Source organism: Vanellus vanellus, assembly GCF_965231255.1.
Source record: "Vanellus vanellus genome assembly, chromosome: 3".
Classification (NCBI taxonomy): domain Eukaryota; kingdom Metazoa; phylum Chordata; class Aves; order Charadriiformes; family Charadriidae; genus Vanellus; species Vanellus vanellus.
In genome coordinates this window covers 13,613,438-13,638,081 of record NC_138907.1, presented here as the reverse complement: position 1 = coordinate 13,638,081, position 24,644 = coordinate 13,613,438, and the positions used below count along the sequence as shown (strand labels likewise).

Sequence of the window (24,644 nt, the reverse complement as noted above, 5' to 3'; positions counted from 1 at the left end):
TAAAAGGAAAGCTAGTAGCAGACTAATGAAGTTTAAGTCTGCCCTAACTCAGAAGAACATTAAAAAATTGTTTAGACAGATTCCCCAGCAATGGCCAAGAATTAGTCAGCGATACTGCAACTGGGAAGTATAACTCCTCTTCATTCAATACAGTATATATTGTGTTTCAGCAAAACAAAAGGCTTTCCTAATGCCAATATTTCTTTCAAGCACAGGAAGATGAAACGTTATCAACCTTTAAAATTGTATTTCAAACTCTGAGATACCAGTGGTGTTTCAAAAGCAAGAATGAGAAAAAAAAAAAAAAAAAAAAAAACTAAAACCCCCAAAAAACTCAGAGCTCAGTCTTCTGGCTCCACCACTAATGAAACAAAAAAAACCCAACCAACCAACGTACCAAAATAATACATATGGACAAGAAAGACATTGTTGAATCCCCTCGTCCCCATTAAAATCTTCCTGTAGTGCCTTACATCACTGAGGAAAAAACAGTTTTCCAAGAAACTCCTCTCCTTGTGCATCCATGTTTTAGCGCAACCAGATCAGACATTCATATTGTTGCTCCATGCAGCTACTTTTTGGTCTTAATGAACGTATGTGCTTCTTGCAAAAGTGTTTCAACATCTTTGTTATCCTTGTCTTCTGAACTTGGTTCCCAGTCAGTCTTCATCAGTAGGGTCGCACTCCTCTTCCTCATCATCTATAAAGCTGTCGTTAAGGTCATATTCATTTGGCTCATCATCATTGGCACCGTCTTGCTCCACAGTCCTTCTTCCTGTAGGGACAAAATGTCATATATTCAGGAGTCATATACCCAGAACTAAAGTACTTTCATGGTATTTCACAATACTCTCTATTGGCAGGAATCAGACTCGGAAACCTCTGCTTACAAGAAATGGTTGCTGTTTGCAGCACGTTCCTAAACTTTTTTAAGACAGCTTGTTTTGCAGTGTTCTTTTAATTGCTTGAATATGTTGGCACATTTAAACCAATTCCCAGAGGCAGGATAATTCTGCTGTCTGAAGAAGCCTTATCTATCTGACATGGTAGTGGCTATACAATGCTGCTGCCATGGCAGCACTGCCTTTTCCTTTTATTTATCAGTAGCTGTGAACCTTTAACAAATTTATTTCTACTGCTCTGTGATTTTGGCAGATGCGCGTAATGCTTGCTCTACAAGCCTACGCTATCTCCCTTTTTCTTACATGTCCACAATTCCTAACTAGCCACAGTCTGTTAATATTCCCATCAAGTGTTGTTCTGCCCTTAAGCCATACCTCTGAGTAAATCCATGTTCATTCCTCTTCTTCCTAGCCTCCAATTTTTGCATTCTTATCTCACCTAGAGATAACCTGTCCATTATTTCGTACAGATAATTTATCTGTTCAGCAGTTCTTCTCATCTTTCATATGAAACTAACAACACGTATTTTTTTCTGAGCTACAGACCCTAGACCAAATCATCAACATTTCTATTAACCATAAGCACTTCTTAGCAACTTCTTGCAACCTCAGGTCAGAGCTCCAGGCATTCAAGCTATGAAGCTATGCGTGTGGTGAACAAACAAGAACACCAGTACCTTTTGTAGTCAAATCACATCCTCCATCAGTTACATTTTTCTGCTCGTGGGAATGTTACTATTCCAGCATTATCTTATGGTATGATTAACGTTTTGCACTCTATAGCAACTCTCACCCAAGGTTTTCAAAAGCATTTACAGCATTAGTCAAATTTCTCAAAGACACACAATTTTATGGGTGAACTGTGCTACAGGGGCACTAACTGACCTCCTAGAATAATGTCAGCCATGTGTGACAGCCAATAATACAACTGAGAAATATCCCATGGCTAGCGATCTATAGTCTTTGAAGGACCGACTGTGCACCACCTAGCAGAAAATCCTGAAAATGCCAACTCTGAATTTGAGCTGGAATCCACTTTTCTGCTTTCTAGTTTATTGTTTACCAGACTTCAGAGGAAATTAATCACGCCCATGTTTACCCATACCAGCAGAATTTCTTATCAGAATCACCGACTATAGCCCCTGCAGAATGAGTTATGTCTTAGAGGGGAGAGGTGAAAACAAAGATGCTAAATACTACAGTAAGAACAAAATCCCTCTCCTCAGACTAAGCTTATGAGAATAATAAGCCCAAGACCTGCTTAGCAAATAAAAGCCCTTCTTCACTTTCACACCACCGTGGGTGGTGTTTTACAACAGAAGTAGGAATTCTGGCAAAATACTGATTACTTCCCTATTTTTCCTACAAATGTATGAGGAGCATACTATGGTTTTCCTCCCCATACATTTAGATTTCAGCAGTGAATGATGCACTTCCTTCCATGTCTTCCCACTCCACCTCTTTCCACTACAGTTTAATTCAGCCCCACAGCCCCTAAAGCTGCTCATTAAGCACAATTCTGCCTTTTCCCTCACCGTATTTATAAAGATGACCTTGAATCTTTCTCTGAAAGTATCCACTCCATGTGGAGAGAAAAGGCTTGCTGACAACCCTTTTCAAAGAGTAATATTTGGAAGTGAGCTGATTAGCTTGCTAGAAAAACCTACAAAGAAACATGTAGGACAATCCTGCATAGTCCATAGCCCCAACAGGTCATTCACCTAGGTAGCAGCAACGTTATGACATCATTCAGTAGTGACAATTTAATGACAGCATAACTCTAACCTTTTTTTCCTTGGTGGTTTTTTTTTTTTTTTTCTTCCTCCATTGCAACTATTCCCCCAGCAATTCGCCTTAGATTACTTCTCCAAACATAGACCACATTCTCTACAGGCAATCTGCAATCCCTCTGGTAGCAATTAGACTAAAAATGTTAAAAACTAAACATGTCAAATGTCATGTAGATGGTATCCTTCTTTTCTTGGCTGGTGGAGTTTAAATACATTTGTACAGAAATTAATCCTGCTGTGCTTGACAATGCAGTTGTGCCAAATGGCACGAAATAAAGGTTAATAAAGCCCTGACTGTGTGACTGACCTTGCAGGGCTCCGTGTGACTGCCTCAGACGTGAACTGGATAAGCCCAACCTTTTACAAGCTTTGTCCTCAAGAGAGCTAAGCAAGCCAGTCAACAAGATGTTGAAAAAAAATAATAATAAAAAGCAGGAAATATGAACAGCACTTTAATTAATGAACTCCCTTCTTTTCCCTGTGCATGGAGTATCAGTTCTTCCCTGGTTCGTTCTTAATAATAGGAGTTGAATTTGATACACTGAATTTCACTTCTGTGGTAAAGTTTTATATGCTTACAAGAGAAGCGCTTTTCCATCCATAGTCACGCTTGGCTGACCACATGCCATGAACTGTACACACAGGACCTACCATTCGGGTAAACAAGGTATTCCTGTGAAAGGCACAGCTACAGTTTAAAACCTTCAAGATTTAGATTTAGAGTAGGAAGGACTTTAGATATGCGCACAGTTCAGCTTCCTTCATTATGAAATCTTAACACCTCACTGCTTTTACAACGCTGCTAACAATTCTCACCACGCTGTAATACACATTTCTACAAGGAAGCAGTGACCAAGACAGGGCTGGTACTTGCATCATGGGATGCGGCAAAACAGGCAGGTAACAAATATATGCTTCAGAATACAATAGTGCACATATACAACCACATAGAGCATTCAGTGATAGCAAAAGTGCAAGCATACGTGATAAGGAAATGGGATGGGAAAGAAATTTCTCAGCAGAAAGTATAAAAGCATCCTCTTGCATCCCCCCCAAAAGAAACAGAGGCCAAAACACTTTGCCTAGAAAACTAACTACACCTATTTCCACTTCTATGTATTTTCTCTAGAAGGTAGATCTATTTTGAGGATTTCTTTAGGAAATGCCCAGCCACACCTTGGTGATCTCAAGGAAGATAAGCCAGTTCCCGCTCCCACTTGAGATGCAGCAGTCCCACATCCTCATGCCTTCTTTAGACTAGCGAAAGTGAAGACACCACATCATTGGATTTTCAGACTGCTCTTTAAAGCTCACTTTTAAATTATTTTAGAAAAAATAGGAAGCTTCACATGTGGATGCTGAGACACAAAAGAAGCCTGGAAACAGACCCAAAGGATATTTAAAACTGGAGTCTGTGCACCCACAACATGTAGGTTAACACTCTTGGCAGCAGCAAAGCAAACAAGGTGTGCCACTGGTAAATGGAGGAGATATTCATACACAGTATTAAAATTTACACTCTCAAGAGAGACGACAGCTTGCCTGTGCTACTAACATAATCCTCACTGACAACTAGAAACTAAAGTAAGAAAGATACACATGTGGTTTACAGTGAAAGCTGCCCCTAATTCAAAGGCATTAACCTTCTTCTACACTTTAGTCCTAACAAGGCAGTATCTTACCTGAAACATCGATACCTCATAGTAAGTATAAGGAAAGCTCACCAGCACATGCACAGACATCACTCAGAAGTTATTTAAAGGTCAGTGCAATGCAGAAGGAATATCTCGATGTTTCAAGAGCAATCAGTCTTTACAGGGCAACCTTAACTAGTTGTGGATGTGTCGTGGTTTGGCCTCAGCCAGCAACAGAGAACCACGCAGCCACTCGCACGACTCCCACAGCCGTGGGAAAAATCAGCAGAAAAGGGCAAAACTCGTGGGTTGAAATATTATAATTTAGCAGAACAGACAAAGGGAAAAAGAAAGAAAGAAAAACAATAACACCGGTAAAGAAATACAAGAACGTGATTACAGTACCGCTGCGAAGCGCACCAACCGGACCCGCACCGCCGCGACCCGCCCCCGAGTGGCGACTGACTCCCCCGCCCCGGCTAGCTCCTTTTATATCGGGGCATGGGTCACGTGGTATGGAATACGTGCCTCCCCTGCCGGCTCCTTGGAAATTAACCCCATCCTTGCCGGAACCAGGACATTATCCACCCCTTATTCCATACCATCTATGTCATGCACAGATCTTTCAGTTCCCATAGTCTATGAGCCATCCCTTAAAAAATGTCCATTAAGCTCACGTAGTCCATGACGGTAGGCTCCAGCAGTGAGAACAGTCTCTCAGGGCACATAAGATGATGTGTAGTGCTGAACTGGTGGGTGCTGTATTTGAAGCTCGTGACTGGGGAATGCAATACAGTCCATGCCCACGGTCCACAGGTTGAAGATGTCGATCTCAAGGAAAATTGCTGGGCGCCAGATACTGAGATCAGTTCTTATTACATCATAAAATTATTCACTGCCTATTCTCACCCAAAATCAAATCCCCATAAGGTACACATCGGACCTCCCCATCCTCTCGCATCACCCACCAAGTGCACCCGGGTCCTTGTGCAAAAGCAATCCCACGGATGGGTTTGCCTTTGCCTGAGGCAGGGCTAACCCAGACTGTCTTTCCTAACATATTCTTCATATGCACTACAGGGACTTTATCCCCTTCTACTGTACGTGGAAGTTTTGATTGGGCAGGGCCAGCTCGATTGGCAGATCCCCTAGTGTTAACTAACCAGGTGGCTTTTGCTAAATGGGTATCCCAATGTTTGAAGGTCCCACCCCCCATGGCTCTCAGGGTAGTCTTTAGCAGTCCATTATATCGTTCTATCTTACCCGAGGCTGGTGCGTGATAAGGAATGTGATATACCCACTCAATGCCATGCTCTTTGGCCCAGGTGTCTATGAGGCTGTTTCGGAAGTGAGTCCCGTTGTCCGACTCAATTCTTTCTGGGGTGCCATGTCGCCATAGGATTTGCTTTTCAAGGCCCAGGATAGTGTTACGGGCGGTGGCATGGGGCACAGGGTATGTTTCCATCCATCCAGTGGTTGCTTCCACCATTGTGAGCACGTGGCGCTTGCCTTGGCGAGTTTGTGGGAGTGTGATATAATCAATCTGCCAGGCCTCCCCATATTTATATTTTAGCCATCGTCCTCCGTACCAAAGAGGCTTTAACCGCTTGGCTTGCTTAATGGCAGCACACGTTTCACATTCGTGGATAACCTGTGCAATAGTGTCCATGGTCAAGTCCACCCCTCGGTCACGAGCCCATCTATATGTTGCATCTCTTCCTTGATGGCCTGAGGCATCGTGGGCCCACCGAGCTATGAATAGTTCACCCTTACGTTGCCAGTCCAGATCCACCTCAGCCACTTCAATCTTAGCAGCCTGATCTACCTGCTGGTTGTTTTGATGTTCCTCAGTGGCCCGATTCTTGGGAATGTGGGCATCTACATGACGTACTTTCACAACCAGATTCTCAATCCGGGCAGCTATATCTTGCCACAGTTCAGCAGCCCAGATGGGCTTACCTCTGCTCTGCCAGTTGTTCTGCTTCCACTGCTGTAACCACCCCCACAGAGCATTTGCCACCATCCATGAATCAGTATAGAGGTAAAGTACCGGCCATTTCTCTCGCTCAGCAATGTCCAAAGCCAGCTGGATGGCTTTTACCTCTGCAAACTGACTCGACTCACCTTGTCCTTCAGTGGTTTCTGCAACTCGTTGTGTCGGACTCCACACAGCAGCCTTCCACTTTCGATGCTTTCCCACAATTCGGCAGGACCCATCAGTGAACAGGGCATATTTCTTCTCATTTTCTGGCAGTTCATTATACGGTGGGGCCTCTTCTGCACGCATCACCTCTTCCTCTAGTGATATTCCGAAATCTTTGCCTTCTGGCCAGTCCATGATCACTTCCAGTATGCCTGGACGACTGGGGTTTCCCATTCGAGTTCGCTGGGTGATCAGTGCAATCCACTTACTCCACGTAGCATCAGTTGCATGATGTGTGGCAGGGACCCTTTCTGTCAACATCCAGCCCAGCACTGGCAGTCGAGGTGCTAAGAGGAGCTGTGCTTCAGTGCCAACCACCTCCGAAGCAGCTCGAACCCCCTCATATGCTGCCAATATCTCCTTTTCTGTTGGGGTATAGCGGGCTTCGGATCCTCTGTATCCCCGACTCCAGAATCCCAGGGGTCGACCTCGAGTCTCCCCTGGTGCTTTTTGCCAGAGGCTCCAGGTAGGGCCATTCTCCCCGGCTGCAGTGTAGAGCACATTTTTAACGTCTTGTCCTGCCCTGACTGGCCCCAGCGCTACTGCATGAACTATTTCCTGCTTAATTTGTTTGAAAGCTTGTCGTTGCTCAGGACCCCACTTAAAATCATTCTTTTTCCGCGTCACTTGATATAGAGGGCTCACAATCAGACTGTAATTTGGAATATGCATCCTCCAAAAACCCACAACACCTAAGAAAGCTTGTGTTTCCTTTTTACTAGTCAGTGGGGACATAGCTGCTATTTTGTTGATCACATCCATTGGGATCTGACGGCGTCCATCTTGCCACTTTATTCCTAAAAATTGGATCTCCTGTGCAGGTCCCTTAACCTTACTTCGTTTTATGGCAAAGCCAGCTTTCAGAAGGATTTGAACTATTTTATTCCCTTTCTCAAAAACTTCTTCTGCTGTGTCGCCCCATACAATGATGTCATCAATGTACTGCAAATGTTCTGGAGCTTCACCCTGTTCCAGTGTGGTCTGGATCAGTCCATGACAAATGGTGGGGCTGTGTTTCCACCCCTGGGGCAGTCGATTCCAGGTGTACTGGATGCCCTTCCAAGTGAAAGCAAACTGTGGCCTGCACTCTGCCGCCAAAGGGATTGAGAAGAATGCATTGGCGATATCAATCGTTGCATACCACTTGGCTGCCTTCGACTCCAGTTCGTATTGAAGCTCTAGCATGTCTGGCACAGCAGCGCTCAGCGGTGGTGTGACTTCATTCAGGCCACAATAATCCACTGTTAGCCTCCACTCTCCATTAGATTTTCGCACTGGCCATATGGGACTATTAAAGGGTGAGCGAGTCTTGCTAATCACTCCTTGAGTCTCTAGTTGACGAATCAACTTATGGATGGGAATCACAGAGTCTCGGTTAGTACAATATTGCCGTCGATGCACCGTTGTGGTAGCAATCGGCACCTGTTGTTCTTTGACCCTCAACAACCCTACCACAGAGGGGTCCTCTGAGAGACCAGGCAAGGTGGATAACTGTTCAATTTCTTCTGTCTCCAAGGCAGCTATGCCAAAAGCCCACCGGTATCCTTTTGGGTCCTTGAAGTATCCTCTCCTGAGATAGTCTATGCCAAGGATGCATGGAGCCTCTGGGCCAGTCACAATGGGATGCTTTTGCCACTCGTTTCCAGTTAGGCTTACTTCAGCTTCCAGTACAGTCAACTCTTGGGATCCCCCTGTCACTCCAGAAATACAAATGGGTTCTGCTCCTCTGTAATTTGATGGTATTAAGGTGCATTGTGCACCGGTGTCCACCAGAGCCTTATACTCCTGTGGCTCAGATGTGCCAGGCCATCAAATCCACACAGTCCAATAAACCTGGTTGTCCCTTTCCCCCACCTGGCTGGAGGCAGGGCCCCTCTAATCCTGATCATAATATACATTACTCACTTGTTGCAAAAATGATTTGGAAGTCCCTTCAAGAGGATCGGAGGTTAGATCAGGCCTTCCATTCTGTCTGGGGAACTGTCTGCTGGAAACAGGAGCTGCACTTTTTCTGGAGGGATCCCCTTTTGTGTTTGTTCTTCCTTGCAGCTCACGTACCCGTGTCCGTAGTGTTGAGGTAGGTTGTCCATCCCACCTCCTCATGTCCTCTCCGTGGTCACGCAGGTAAAACCACAGGGTGCCTCGTTGTGTGTACCCCCTATACTCTTCCTCTTGAGTAGGGAAACGCCTGCTCCTAATAGCTGAGATGCTGGCCTGTACAGGTGGGGAGTAGGACATACTCTCTTCAAGTTGCTGGACCTTCTGGGACAGTTTTCCACAGCTGAAACGAGGGGGGAAGACAGGCTTTCTTCATATTGACGGAGTCATCCAGCCACCTCATCCACCGTTGGTCCCTCTTCACCTCTCCATTCCATCACTGCCAAGGAGTTGGCATATGATGATGGTGCACTCCGTACAAACTTCCGCCATATGGGCCTTGTGCACTGGACTTCATCAGGATCTGTGGGTAACTGCGCATTATCTGGGTCAAAGTAAAACATCTCTCACACGGCTAATTCCCTTAGGTACTGGATACCTTTTTCCATGGTGGTCCACTTGCTTGGACGACATACAACATCTTCGCTGAAAGGATACCTTTCCCTTACACCTGCCAGGAGTCGCCTCCAGAGGCTGAGGGCTTGTGTCTTTTTCCCAATTGCCTTGTCAATGCCTGCCTCCCTAGACAAGGATCCCAGCTGCTTAGCTTCCCTGCCCTCTAATTCCAAGCTACTGGCCCCGTTATCCCAGCATCGGAGCAGCCAGGTGACAATATGCTCACCAGGAAGGCGACTGAAATCTTTTCGCATATCTCGCAGCTCACTCAGGGATAGGGATTGGGTGATTATCTCTGGTTCTGTCTCTTCCTCCTGTTCCTTTGATGGCCCTGGTTCATCATCATCCTTTACTATGCGAACTGATTTCTTGGTGTATTTCTTCTTCTGTATAGGAGCAACTGATACTGTCACAGGTTGGTTGTCCGGTTCAGCTGCAGTGCCTGCCGCTGGGGTTTGAGTGGCTGCATTGCCTGTCACCAGGGTTTGAGTAGCCACAGTGCCTACCACTGGAGTTGGAGTAGCCTCCTTGTCTGCTGGTCTGGCTTTCCCCTCTTTCCCCTGAGGGTCCTGCATAGTACTGAGCAGTGTTTGGTAGATACTGGCCAGGGCCCAACACAGTGCCGTAAGTTGTGCCTCTCTGGAATAGCCACAGCATTTTCCTTTGAAATATTCTATTACTTTATCAGGGTCCTGTAGTTGTTCAAGGGTGAAGTCCCAAACCATTGGAGGTGAGAAGTTTTCTAGATACCTGCCCATGTTCTCCCACATCCCATGCCACCCCTGACTATCTGGCCTTGGGACAGATTTCTGAGTGGTAGTCTTAAACAGCTGTTTTACCCTAAAAAAAGACTTGAAAAACATTCAGGAGACATAGCAATAGGAACACGCTGGTTTGAGCATCCCAAGGATATTCAAAATTCTCAAGAGGTGTGTCGTGGTTTAGGCCAAATCCACCACTGGGGACCCGAGGGACCCCAGACGGGACCGACAGATGCTCCCCTCTACCCCTCTACAAAGAGAGAGGCAGAGGAGGAAAAAAGAGACTTAAGAGTTTAGAAGAAACTAAACTACTTTAATGAAATATTAATAATAAAATAAAAAGAAATAATGAAAAATATATACAAAACCGTATCAAGCTCCCGAGATGACAATCACGTCACTGGCTGGCACTGGGGCAGTCCCAGGCTGGACTCAGTTGCGGACAGGAACTGGATTCCGGATCTGGAGTCAGGATTGGGATCACAGGCAGAGAGAGTCCTCCTCAGACGTCGGCCATTGAAGGAAGAGCCCGTGACCCTTTGGTCCCTCAGCTTTTATACTGAGCATGAGGCAGATGGGATGGAATACCCTGTTGGTCAGTTTTGGGTCACCTGTCCTGTCCGCTCCTCCCTCCAGGTGGGACCCCACTATGCTTTTCCGCTTCCGACCCTCCAACGTGGCAAATAACAAAGTTGGTTGGCCTTGGCTGTTATGGCAATAAGTGTAAGCAGGAGCCTCTCTGCATGCCATGCCTGGGCATCAGCTATAAACAATTGGTCTTATCACTCTGAGAGAGTGAACACTGTCTGCACAATATGCAGTTAATTTCAGTTGTTAGAAGAGGCCCAGCTAAGAAGCCAAGTTACTGAACAAAATTGGTTCTGTTTTACCTCAAACCAGGACATTCCACCCCTTATTCCATACCATTTGCATCTTGCTCAGATTACTATTACTTTTATACATCAAATTTATACACACATAGTTATATATGATATGGATATATGCAGGTCACTCATCTATGGTTTATGTTTATATACAAATTTTTAAGTCCATTTAGTTCATGATTGCAGGATCTCATCTCAGGGCAGGAAAGATGGTACAAAATTCATTGTGGTTTATGCCCATGGGTAGCATGTTCATCTTGAAGAGCTTGCTGGACGCCACTTGATGAAGTTAGCTCAGGTTTCATCACCACTGTGTTATTCTGAAAAACACTTATTGAACACTGTTAGTATTATGTAGTGATCAGCATCATACAGCTCAGGATTGTGTATTCTCACCAAGGGTTAAATTCCCTTGAGGTACACATTGAACTTCTCCATCCTTCAGCATCACCCACCAAGTACATCCAGGTCCTTGGGCAAAAACAGTCCCACAAATGGGTTTGCTTTTGCCTGAAGCAGGGAAAAACCCAAACAGTTTTCCCTAACAAATTCCTTTCATGCACCACAGGGACTTTATCCCCTTCTACAGTATGTAAAAGGTCTGATTGAGCAGGACCAGCTCGATTGATGGATCCCCTGGTGTTAACTAACCAGGTAGCTTGTTGTAAATGCTTGTCCCAATTTTTAAAGGTTCCACCTCCTATAGCTTTTAGGGTGGTTTTTAACAGTCCATTGTATCGCTCAATCTTCCCAGAAGCTGGTGCGTGATAGGGGATATGATATATCCACTCAATACCATGTTCTTTTGCCCAATTACTTATAAGATTGTTTTTAAAATGAGTCCCATTGTCTGACTCAATTCTTTCTGGAGTGCCATGTCGCCACAAGACTTGCCTTTCAAGGCCCAGGATGGTATTCCGGGCAGTGGCATGAGGTACGGCATAGGTTTCCAACCATCCTGTGCTTGCTTCCACCATTGTAAGCACATAGCGCTTACCTTGGCGAGTTTGAGGGAGTGTGATGTAATCAATTTGCCAAGCTTCCCCATATTTATATTTCAGCCATCGTCCCCCATACCACAAAGGTTTTAACCGTTTAGCTTGCTTGATTTCGGCGCATGTTTCACAGTCATGGATAACCTGCGCAATAGCGTCCATGGTTAAATCCACGCCTCGGTCACGTGCCCATTTATATGTTGCATCCCTTCCTTGATGACCTGAAGTGTCATGGGCCCACCGAGCTAAGAATAGTTCACCTTTATGTTCCCAGTCCAAGTCTGTCTGGAAAATTTTAGCAGCCTGATCCGCTTGCTGATTGTTTTGATGTTCCTCAGTGGCCCGACTCATGGGTACATGGGCATCTACGTGACGTACCTTTACGACTAGGTTTGCTAGCCGGTCGGCAATGTCTTGCCACAGCTCAGCAGCCCAGATGGGTTTACCTCTGCGCTGCCAGTTGCTCTGCTTCCACTGCTTTAGCCACCCCCACAGAGCATTTGCCACCATCCATGAGTCAGTATAAAGATAGAGTATTGGCCACTTTTCTCGTTCAGCAACGTCCAATGCCAGCTGGATGGCTTTTACCTCTGCAAATTGACTCGATTCACCTTGTCCTTCAGCAGCTTCCGCGACTCGTCGTGTAGGACTCCATACAGCAGCTTTCCACCTTCGATGTTTTCCTACAATACGACAAGACCCATCAGTAAACAAGGCATACTGTTTCTCATTATCTGAGAGTTCATTATATGGTGGAGCTTCCTCAGCACGTGTCACCACCTCCTCTGGTGGCATCCCAAAGTCTTTGCCTTCGGGCCAATTTGTGATCACTTCTACGATTCCGGGGCGATTTGGGTTTCCTATTCGAGTTCGCTGCGTGATTAAGGCAACCCACTTACTCCAGGTAGTATCGGTGGCATGATGAGTAGAAGGAACTTTACCCTTGAACATCCAGCCCAGTACTGGTAATCGGGGCGCCAGGAGGAGCTGTGCCTCAGTACCAATTACTTCTGAAGCAGCTCTAACTCCTTCGTATGCTGCCAAGATTTCTTTCTCAGTTGGAGTATAGTTGGCCTCAGAGCCTTTATATCCCCGACTCCAGAATCCCAGGGGTCGACCTCGAGTCTCCCCTGGTGCTTTCTGCCAAAGGCTCCAGGTAGGGCCATTGTCCCCAGCTGCGGTGTAGAGCACATTTTTAATGTTCCGTCCAGTTCGGACTGGTCCAAGGGCTACTGCATGCACAATCTCTTGTTTAATTTGCTCAAAGGCTTGTCGTTGCTCAGGGCCCCACATAAACTCATTTTTCTTTCGAGTCACTTCATAGAGAGGTTTCACAATCTGGCTATAACCTGGAATATGCATTCTCCAGAAACCCACAACACCTAAAAAGGCTTGTGTTTCCTTTTTGTTAGTAGGTGGGGACATAGATGTTATTCGGTTAATTATATCCATTGGGATCTGGCGACGGCCATCTTGCCACTTAATTCCCAAAAACTGGATTTCTCGTGCAGGTCCCTTGACCTTACCTCTTTTAATGGCAAAACCTGCTTTCAGAAGAATCTTAATTATTTTCCTACCTTTGTGGAAAACTTCTTCTACTGAATTACCCCACACAATGATGTCATCGATATATTGTAGGTGTTCTGGAGCTCCACCCTTCTCCAGTGCAGTCTGGATCAGTCCATGGCAAACAGTAGGGCTGTGTTTCCACCCCTGGGGCAGTCGATTCCAGGTGTACTGGACACCCCTCCAGGTGAAAGCAAACTGTGGCCTGCACTCTGCTGCTAAAGGAATAGAGAAAAAAGCATTAGCAATGTCAATTGTAGCATACCATTGGGCTGCCTTTGACTCCAGTTCATACTGAAGTTGTAGCATATCTGGCACAGCAGCACTCAGTGGTGGTGTAACTTCATTCAGGCCACGATAGTCTACTGTTAATCTCCAGTCCCCATCAGACTTTCGCACTGGCCATATAGGGCTGTTAAAGGGTGAGCGAGTTTTGCTGATCACTCCTTGGCTCTCTAGCCGGCGAATCAGGTTATGGATGGGAATCAGGGAGTCTCGGTTGGTGCGATACTGTCGTCGATGCACCGTGGCAGTAGCAATTGGCACCTGCTGATCTTCAACCCTCAGCAGTCCCACAACAGAAGGGTCATCTGAAAGGCCGGGTAAGGTAGACAGCTGTGTAACATCCTCAGTCTCTACAGCTGCTATACCAAAAGCCCACCGATACCCTTTTGGGTCTTTAAAATACCCTCTCTTGAGATAGTCTATGCCAAGGATGCACGGAGCATCTGGACCAGTAACAATGGGGTGTTTCTCCCATTTATTCCCAGTTAGGCTCACTTCAGCCTCTAATACAGTCAGTTCTTGAGATCCGCCTGTCACTCCAGAAATGGTGACAGTTTCTGCCCCTTTATGATTCGATGGCAATAGGGTACACTGTGCACCAGTGTCCACTAGGGCTTTATACTTTTGTGGCTCTAATGTGCCAGGCCATCGAATCCACACAGTCCAATAAACTCGGTTGTCCCTCTCCTCCTCCTGGCTGGAGGCAGGGCACCTCTAATGTTGACCGTAGTACCTACGATTATCAGATTGGTTCCTACCTGGTCCGTAGGATCGCCTACCGTAGGTTGGAGCAGCCTTCTTCCTGTAAGAATCCTTTCTTCTACCTGCTTCATTTTGCAGCTCAAGCACCCGTGCCTGTAGGGCTGAGGTAGGTTCTCCATCCCACTTCTTCATGTCTTCTCCATATTCACAGAGGCAAAACCACAGGATATCTCGCATCGGGTTTGATTTGTCTTGAGTCGGAGGGTGTTTTTTCTCTTGAGTAGGAGGGCGTTTCCTCTTAGCAGCTGCAACATGAGTCTGTACAGGGAAAGAATGGAGTTTTTCCTCCACCTTGGTTAGTTTATCAAACAGTTTATCGGTTTGCTCAACTAATTTCTGGGTCATTTGCTCTATTTTCTCAGTCAGTTTCTCAGTCATTTTCTCGGTGGTCACAGTCAGCTTCTCAGTCATTTTCTCAGTGGTCACAGTCAGCTTCTCAGTCATTTTCTCGGTGGTCACAGTCAGCTTTTCTATGGCTGCCACAGAAAAGGGACGAGAGAGACTGTCTTCATACTGTCGTACCTTATTAACCACTTCATTTACAGTTGGTGTGTCAGTATCAGATCCTCCCCAGACCATTGTTGACAATGTGTGGGAATATGTTGATGGTGCACTTTGTACAAACTTTTTTAGCATAGATCGTTTGCATGGCATTTCATCAGGGTCTACAATCCCTTGCCCATCACTATAAATCACCTCTCGCACAGCCATTTCTCTCAGGTACTTAATACCTTTTTCCATGTTGGTCCATTTACTTGGACGGCATTCGATATCGTCCTTAAAGGGATACCTGAGCTTTATGGCTGACACCAGTCGCCTCCAGAGACTGAGAGTGCTTGTCTTTCTCCCAATCTCTTTATCAATACCTCCATCCTTGGCCAGGTTTCCCAATTGCCTAGCTTCTCTGCCATCTAAATCTAGGGTATCTGCCCCATTATCCCAGCATCGGAGCAACCAGGAGACAAGTGTTTCACCTTCATGACGACTAAAGTCCTTCCTGATATTTCTCAGATCTTTCATAGAGAAGGATTTAACAACTACCTCTACATCTGAGTCCTCCTGTGGTGAGGCTGCCCTAGAAGGGGTCTCTCCAGCATCTGCTCTAGAACTCTCGCCTTTGTCTGTTTTCAAAGGTCTCTTTCCCTTATCTGGTCTTGAAGGACCCTCCCCTGGATCTTCTTCAGAACCCTCCCCCAAGCTATCTGACTTGAGGTGGTCTTTGTCGTAAGGGGTAGGGGAAGGAGTTGACCTCTTCTTCTTCCTCCTGGTTACCGGGGCAGCTTGTACCGATTTTGATGGAGTTTGAGTAGGTTTGGTACTGGTTGTAGTGGCTGCAGTAGCTTGTGCCGGGACAGGCGGCGGAGGGGCCGGTGTTGTTGCGGTGGGGGGGGCGGCTGCCGGTGGTGCCGGTGCCGTTGCAGGCGGCGGCGGCGGAGGCGCATGTGCCGTGGTGGTTGGGGGGGCGGCTGCCGGTGGTGCCGGTGCAGGCGGCGGTGGTGCCGGTGCCGTTGCAGGCGGCGGCGGCGGCGGAGGCGCCTGTGCCGTTGCAGGCGGCGGCGGCGGCGGAAGCGCCTGTGCCGTTGCAGGCGGCGGCGGCGGAGGAGGCGCCTGTGCCGTTGCGGTGGGGGGGGCGGCTGCCGGTTTTGCCGTTGCTCTGGGGGGGGCGGCTGCGGCCGGGCCGGGCGGGGCCGCGGTTTGTGCCGCTGCAGATCGCCGAGCGGCTGCGCGGGTCTGAGTGGCGGCAGCGCACGGTACCCTACAGCTACCCCTGCACAGATGTTTCACATGAAACCACCCCTGCACCACATTCAGGAGCATCAACAACAAAATCACGATCTTAACAAGGTACCAGTCCTTATCCTCAGAGCCCAGAAGGTTTCCATGCCCCAGCTCTGAGGGTGTCACATTAGCATAAGTATCAAAGGGCGAAGTAAACATTCCCCAGGTAGAACTGAAAGTATAATTCATAACAGAATCCATCACCTGATGCCCGAGATATACAGGTAGAGCCGTTACCCAACTCATCGTGTTATACATCTGAATTGCAAACCACACCAACATAGCACCTTTAAACCTTCGCATAAAAAGACAAAGAATAAATGAAGTTTGCAACACATTTGACAGGTTAGACCAAGCTGACTGCATTAAAGTCCAACAAAGCTGTTTAAAGGCATGATACATGATTTCGTCTAAGAACGACATGATGCAAGCTGTCTGTTCTAATCTCTGAGCAAGTTGGAATTCAAACTATTTGGACAATTTATCACAGCTCTGGTGGAGCACTGTTCAAGCCCCACGTTGGGCGCCAATTAATCTGTCGTGGTTTAGGCCAAATCCACCACTGGGGACCCACAGATGCTCCCCTCTACCCCTCTACAAAGAGAGAGGCAGAGGAGGAAAAAAGAGACTTAAGAGTTTAGAAGAAACTAAACTACTTTAATGAAATATTAATAATAAAATAAAAAGAAATAATGAAAAATATATACAAAACCGTATCAAGCTCCCGAGATGACAATCACGTCACTGGCTGGCACTGGGGCAGTCCCAGGCTGGACTCAGTTGCGGACAGGAACTGGATTCCGGATCTGGAGTCAGGATTGGGATCACAGGCAGAGAGAGTCCTCCTCAGACGTCGGCCATTGAAGGAAGAGCCCGTGACCCTTTGGTCCCTCAGCTTTTATACTGAGCATGAGGCAGATGGGATGGAATACCCTGTTGGTCAGTTTTGGGTCACCTGTCCTGTCCGCTCCTCCCTCCAGGTGGGACCCCACTATGCTTTTCCGCTTCCGACCCTCCAACGTGGCAAATAACAAAGTTGGTTGGCCTTGGCTGTTATGGCAATAAGTGTAAGCAGGAGCCTCTCTGCATGCCATGCCTGGGCATCAGCTATAAACAATTGGTCTTATCACTCTGAGAGAGTGAACACTGTCTGCACAATATGCAGTTAATTTCAGTTGTTAGAAGAGGCCCAGCTAAGAAGCCAAGTTACTGAACAAAATTGGTTCTGTTTTACCTCAAACCAGGACAAGGTGTTATACCTGGCCCAAAGGAGAAAAAGGAGGCAAAAGAGCTGGGGAAAGTATCTCCCCCTGTTTCTCCCATAGATTGGGTGTGATTATTGATAACTTCTGAGAGACGGTAACCAAGGTATGGACAGGACAGCAATACTACATAGAAACCCCAACAAAGCCACTTGAATAGTGATGTTACCATATCATAAGCTGATATTGCACAGGACAGCAAAATTATAGTCCTGATCCCTCTCCCTGAGATAACAAACAGCATCACATACAGCATATAAGAATTTACATAACACAGCCACGTAAACAAACGAAGCAACATTGTAACCGGCAACTATTTAACTAATAGGAGAAATACATATAAGAAATCCGTTTTAACAAGCTCTGGTCAGATCTGTTGTTATTACAACCCTTCGAGCCCCACGTTGGGCGCCAAAAAGGACTGTCGTGGTTTGGCCTCAGCCAGCAACAGAGAACCACGCAGCCGCTCGCACGACTCCCACAGCCGTGGGAAAAATCAGCAGAAAAGGGCAAAACTCGTGGGTTGAAATATTATAATTTAGCAGAACAGACAAAGGGAAAAAGAAAGAAAGAAAAACAATAACACCGGTAAAGGAATACAAGAACGCGATTACAGTACCGCCGCGAAGAGCACCGACCGGACCCACACCACCACAACCCACCCCCGAGTGGCGACTGACTCCCCCGCCCCGGCTAGCTCCTTTTATATCGGGGCATGGGTCACGTGGTATGGAATACGTGCCTCCCCTGCCGGCTCCTTGGAAATTAACCCCATCCTTGCCGGAACCAGGACAGGATGAAATATTGGATTCCTTTCATCTTATTATGACCCCTGTGTAAGGGAGGAAGAATCGACTTAGTCACACGTGTCTCTCCTTAAAACATTCATTTGCTTTCTTGTCTGCTTCCAGGGAAGTACAGGCATGCCGACCCAGGAAGCCTGGCACAAATCCAATTGGAGCACTATTACTTGTGAAAAAGCAAGCAAGGTTTTACTAAAATCACAACTACCTTCTCCTCAGGTTAAGTATTATCAAGCCTCTCCAGCACTATTAAGTGCCCCCAAACCAAAGCAGATTGGTTGTGTCCCATACTGATGTGCCCATTCATAACATTAGAACATACCATTTTTTGAAGTTCATTGTCGGGTTCCTCTTTGAGTTACTAAAGAAAGGAAAGTTGTTAGTCAGGACAGAGTACAAGTTCGTGTAAGGGTTATTCATCGAGGTTGTTACAATAGAAGACTGACCTATTAAAATAAATGCTGCAATGGTTCTGCTGTATTTACAAGTATAAAAACTATGCTGCTGCCCAAAATGAGCCTTTTTTGTATTGAATGATTCCCGAGAGATTACTCGCATGAACTGTTCTTACTATTATGAACCATGCTACCTGTAGACAAACGTCATCGATACTGGTTGTGGTTTTTAAGTAGAAAATTGAAGTATTTCAAAGCATTTAAAAGTTTTACACCATTGTTTCCATAAATGCAATTTCTCCTTAATAATGTCATAAACCTGGTTCTTTAAAGTAGAACACATTATCATTACATTTCCATAACTGTTCTGCTCTGAAGTATTGCTTATTGCATTAGGATTTCAAGTAGAAAAAAATCTACAAGACCAATAATCAAGAAAAAGCATAAAAAATGCAAAGCATCTCTTTGAATTCTTTAACAGCAGACAAAATGTAAACAGTACATTCCCCTGTGTTTTTCAACAAGACTAGATTGGCATATAAAAGACTAGAAAATTTTAGAATAGAAACTCAGATTCAGTTTTAATTATATCGTCTGCAAGCCTCAAGAGAACATATATGCAAACATTTGTTCTCTCAAAGAAAATCACTGGTCCAAAAAACAAAAATTTAAAATAAAAAAGGATGACAGGCTTGCAATGTTTGTTTTAGATCATCACAAGACTTCAAAATTGTATGTTACCTGAGGATTTCCTATCAAAAGAAAATTAAGAATAAAAAGTAAGTATGAAATCTTAAGATATAAATCTATACAGTTAAAACATAAAATATTTCTGCGTACACATTTTGCTAGGGGGATGGGAGAAAAGTTACAGAAGTAATTTACTGCAGTACCCATTTGAAATGTTGAGAAATACTTCAGTAACAAATATATTCCCTATTTTTATTGTAATGTTCCAGCTCTGAACGGAGGAAGTCGAATAGAGAGATCCGCTAATATCATACTATACCATGTTTAATTTTCAATAAAACCTATTAAACTCATGAAAATAGCCACACAGCTTTTTTTGTCAGAATGTAAGATACAAAGCATACAAACTGGGTCAATTATGTCTGACCCCGGCCACCTCACTTCAGTTGAAAAATATTTGAAAAAGTGAGTGCAAGTTTGCAGTGGCCAAGCAACCTTCCTTATCTCAGACAAGGGCAAGACCTCGTACTTCAGAAGCGCAAGGGTGCAGGGCAATACAAAGTAAGCTGCAAACGCAGTGTTTTTCACTAACGGTAGCTGAAAGCATTTTAGTCCAAATTTTTGGTATCCATTACTGGGGTTTCACTCCCCAACGCTTTGAGCTACATCGAACAACTTGGCTTACCTGGAGGTACACTGTGCTTGTATTCTAGCTTGTGCTGTGGATTCTTCCTGCAAAGAAGAAAACAGGAACAGCTTGATTTGTCACCTTGTTCCACACTTAACAAGCCCGGAACTCCCTGGTATTTTATGGATAACGTTAATTTCTTTTTAAAATTGAATTCTGTGACCAGCGCCTTCCTGCAGTCTCTCTTACAGAATGTAGGCTGGGGAAAAAAAAAAAAAATCAGGTTAAATAGGAGTTCCTCTTGTTTCAGCATTAAAAAAAAAAAAATAGATGGCTGATCAAAACAAAGAGATGAGATGAGACAGTTTTCAAAGTTGTATAATAAGATGCATTTGTTCAGCATAGTAAGAACTGATCCAGTTACTTACTCTCATTAAAAATGAAACCAGAACTTAACTTCTGGCGCATTAAGTACAATGCATGCACAGGTCTGAGACGTCCAGGCATAGCTTCCACATTCTGAAACATAAGGCTACAAATTAAATAGTTTGGGAAAATTAAAGAAAAAAATTAAAGGAGAAAATTAAAGGAAAGAACTGCTTGTCTTAAAGGTCTTGGGGAGAGGCCACAAAAGGATTCTTCAGAGAGATTACTCACTTCTGCAATATGCTGCTGCAATCCAGCAAATTCAGTTTACAAGTTTCTGTCTTCTATAAAAAATAGCATCAAAGCAATGAAAGAAAACTTACAGTCAACTTCCTCTTGGATCTGCAATACACGTCCCCCTCATTCAGGCTGTGATCCAGGTCATTAACACACTGATCATCTCCCGCCCACAGTTATCAAATACTTCTCTAATGTTTTAACTTGGTCCAACATACACTGTGCTAACCTGTGTTGTTCGAGGCTTTTCTCAGGGCTGCATATTAAAATAGTTTTAACTCGATTTATTTTTGTGCAGAAAATTAAAAAAAAAATAATCTAACTTTGGAAGAAAACCAGTTCAGTTGTCCTAATTTTTGCTTCTGAAAATAAGCAACAATTAAAGGCCACTGTTTAAGAATGACATACCACGTGACATTGCTTGAAACTTGAGATGAATTTCTGCAACTGCAGAAGTTTCTGTATATTTTACAAAACCTGCTGTGAAGACTGCCTTGTAAAATCACTTGCGTATTTATGTTTTCTTATTCTTCAAAGAAGAGTAATACAGTTAGTCTTCAGCAGAAAAATCTTATTTTTGTGTCTAACTTGTGACAAGTTCACACGCTCCAAGTTGATTTATAGTTCTATAGCTACCGCCATCCTAAAGTATCTAATGTGTGTATTAGATAGAAGTGATAGTTCTCTGAATAAAAAATGGAAATACAGCTGCCTATTAAATACACTGTAGTGGAACAAAAAGAATTGCCTATGTCAATGTTTTACTACTATCATCAGCATCAGACCAGTATATCTCAGCTCAAGGCATAGCATTCAGATAATTTAATTTTGCTCCCTTCATAGTAGCCAACAGATAAAGGCAACAAAAGTAACAAAAAAAAAAAACAACCTTCAAATTGCATCTGTTGCTTTGTTGAAAGAATTATCATTGCTTCATGGTGCCTCCTTTCCTCTACCCCCAAGGAATGAAACACAGATTAAGAAATGATCAACTAATCCAGATAAGACAATCTCTGTGCTGTAAGGAGAGAGCTTTGGTTTGGACGTGGCATCCATTCTACTCCTGTAAAGTATGTTGGCAATTTCATTACTGGAATAAACCCAGATCTCTTGTCCTCACTTCATAGAGGTTTTTCAGAAGAGAAACACTTTCTGCATTAGCTGAATATAACATGGCTTTGTCTTAAAAGCTACGCTCACTTTGTTACATTTCATAGAGAACACGCTCTTTAGGATCATCACACATTCTGGGAGAGGGAGGAGAAAATGTTTCTGCTCAGGCAAATCTTTATTAACAGCAGCTGTTAATTTCCATAGGCCCCCATAGAAGTGCTATTGCCTCAAAATATATCCTTTTGTCCATTGTTTCAATTACACAGCAGTCATCAAAACTCCGCTAAATAAAAGTGTAAAACCTAGACACTGAGAAACAACATGGAATAAAAACAATCTTTTGAAGTAAATCAACAGTGCTTAAAAGAAACTGCAGTCAGCCATAACTGGATTTTATTGTTGTTACCTATATTATGCTTTCTAACAAATCAAACAGTGATTATAAAATAGAGTTTTTGTACAAAGTCTCAACAAATACATTATCAAAATTTAAACTAAAAGTTACATGTCAAGAACAACATGTAACTATACATTATTGTTTATATAAAAAAGAACGGTCTACTACATGTTGACAAGTGAAAAAGTGTTGATCTCTAGGTCACTGAATAGGTTCCAAAAGTCAAGTTTTCATGTTCACCAGCTGAAATCACTAGCAAATATTTTGCACAGACTTCAGTACTTTAAAGGCAGCAGTCTGTCCATAGTAGATTTCAGAAGGCAGTGAGACTTTAGAAAGAGCCATAATGATAGGCTACTCTCAAGATTTCACACCAAGAATTGCTCATTATTTTATTGTCATTTTGTAACTCCAGTAACAGTCTTAACCTGTAAAACAAGAAAAGCTGTTTTGTACAGTGTTTCTTACCTATAACAAGCTGTTCCATATGGACATTCAGGCCGGTTATCATTGTTATCCTGAGTTACAATCTCCGTTTCATGATAGTCATCATCATTAGGGTGACTGAACTGCCGAAAGTGAATGGGATTCTTCCTGCAAAAGACAAATATATAGAGAACTGACTGTTCCATTTAAACACGAGAAAGGGAGATAAGAAAGGTGTTACTGAATCAGTGACAACTCATTTTTCTGTGGTTACATAAGAAAAGAGCTCTTAATGTTTAACTTTACACAGAATGTAAGACCTACTTTCATGGTACCAGAAGAAAAGCTTTGTCTCTGCACAGGCTGCAAAGGAGGTTAAAACAGGAATTTTCCTATTTGCCATCGGCTTTAAGTTTTAGATCTCCAACATGAATACAATCTACTGATGTAGTCATATAGCATGAATCTTGCTCAGTAGACAAGTTGCTCAGTTACAACTCCCTCTGGAGTATCGAAGTGCGATGGAAACTTCTATGTGAAGTCTTAGCACAAGTTGGAAGGGCCAACACACGGCAGCTGAAGAGCTGCAGTACTAAAGACTCCTCACATCTTTGGGTTATCGCATATTAGCTTCAGGCAATCTGCCCCAACTATAATTTCTGTTCTGTATGCAAATTACTACTCACTTGAATACTTCAAATGTCAGCATATTATTCCAGGTGGAGCAGTCTATTGGATATTACGTTATGCTGTTGAGTTTGGTTGCCTACCATGACGTTTTATTTGAAATATCAAATTACAACGATGACATAAAGTTGTACAATAAGACATAACAGCTCTGCATGTAGTTGAGTCACACCAATGTTAGTGATGAGAGCACATCCATGACTTTTTGCTCTATGACACTTACACAGCTGAATCCAAGGGGAGGCAAGTAGTGAATACAAATGTATGCATCATTAAAAGAACACTTCTACTGCTTCTAGGCAATATGTTTGGACACACCATACAAGACAAGGCAGCTATAACAACACTACTTAGAGAAGAGTTTGCATTATAAAACTTCGGTAAGTGATGTTAAAAAGAACACAGAAAAACAGGTTACCACTTCAGGAGAAGTTCGCGTGACAGACCAAAACATACTACAAAAATTATGTCAAAGCAAACATACCGGTACCAAAATCAAACCTACTTTTCCCCCCTGATTTCTTTTAGTCACACTTTTTTTCCAAGCATAATATTTAAGAGCATGGAATGTGAGATATTTTAATAAATTATTTTCCAAGAGACGTCCACAAAATACTCCAGTGATTTACCACACTGATTCCCAGAGTACATAATCTTCAATGTGTTTGTGCAAATTATAAAAGCGCACTGCTTGCCTCAAGCAAGAGGAATGACAACTTTAAACTGCAGAGTGATTACTGCTTTACTTTACACTTGTTTCAGCTGCATTTAGAAACACAAAGCCAGAAAAACGTTGTGTATCTAGTTACACACACAACAGCTTCCTCGATGATCACAGGCATTCTTTCCTTTAGATTCACAACTACCTCTTATGAACTTTATAGGAAACAGCCAATGTTGATTTCAGCATCTCAACTACTACCATAAGGGGAAAAAAAAAAGCTTCCGTGAAAAATGATTGCTTAAGTACTGTGAGCTTTACTAGCCATTCAAGCCTCCTTCTAGGCATTCAAAAACGATTAGTTATTTAGTATTAACACTTCAAATCTCCATTTGCCTGCTCTCTTTCACTCAGGAAACTAAACAAGCAAGCTACAGATAAACTCTTCCATGAGCTACTTATCAAAGACCCAGCACCTCTTGGATCTATTTACATAGGTGACAAACTTCTTGTCCTGGTCTTTTCTGTTAATTGCTGCAAACTGTAGGGTAAGTAAATATTGTTTCACTAGAAATCATTGCAAGATTGCATTTACCAGTCACTTAATCTACCACGAGTTCTCAGGAAATGTCACTTACACCAAATTCAGGCTGGCTGCCTACTTATTTTCCCATTTAAAAATAAATGGGATGAAACCAAGTCGTTTTAGAGGCTACTTGCTTTGTTTTCTCAACGCATGTAGCTAGCTTATTAGCAATATCAGCAAGAATTTTGAGTCATTTGAGACACAATTCATCTTCTCAAA

General features: G+C 43.9%; 1 protein-coding gene across 1 annotated transcript in view; it reads right to left on the bottom strand.

Annotated features, from left to right (window-relative positions):
• Window positions 1–571: 571 nt before the first annotated feature.
• The window catches only part of LOC309669527 (aprataxin and PNK-like factor), a gene marked incomplete at both ends in the record, with an annotated part of 30,950 nt that continues 6,877 nt past the window's right edge, over window positions 572–24,644 (bottom strand). The window contains 6 exon segments of the mRNA XM_082480229.1: window positions 572–662; window positions 664–775; window positions 18,502–18,514; window positions 18,518–18,540; window positions 19,950–19,996; window positions 22,534–22,659. Coding sequence (XP_082336355.1) covers window positions 572–662; window positions 664–775; window positions 18,502–18,514; window positions 18,518–18,540; window positions 19,950–19,996; window positions 22,534–22,659 — 412 coding nt within the window.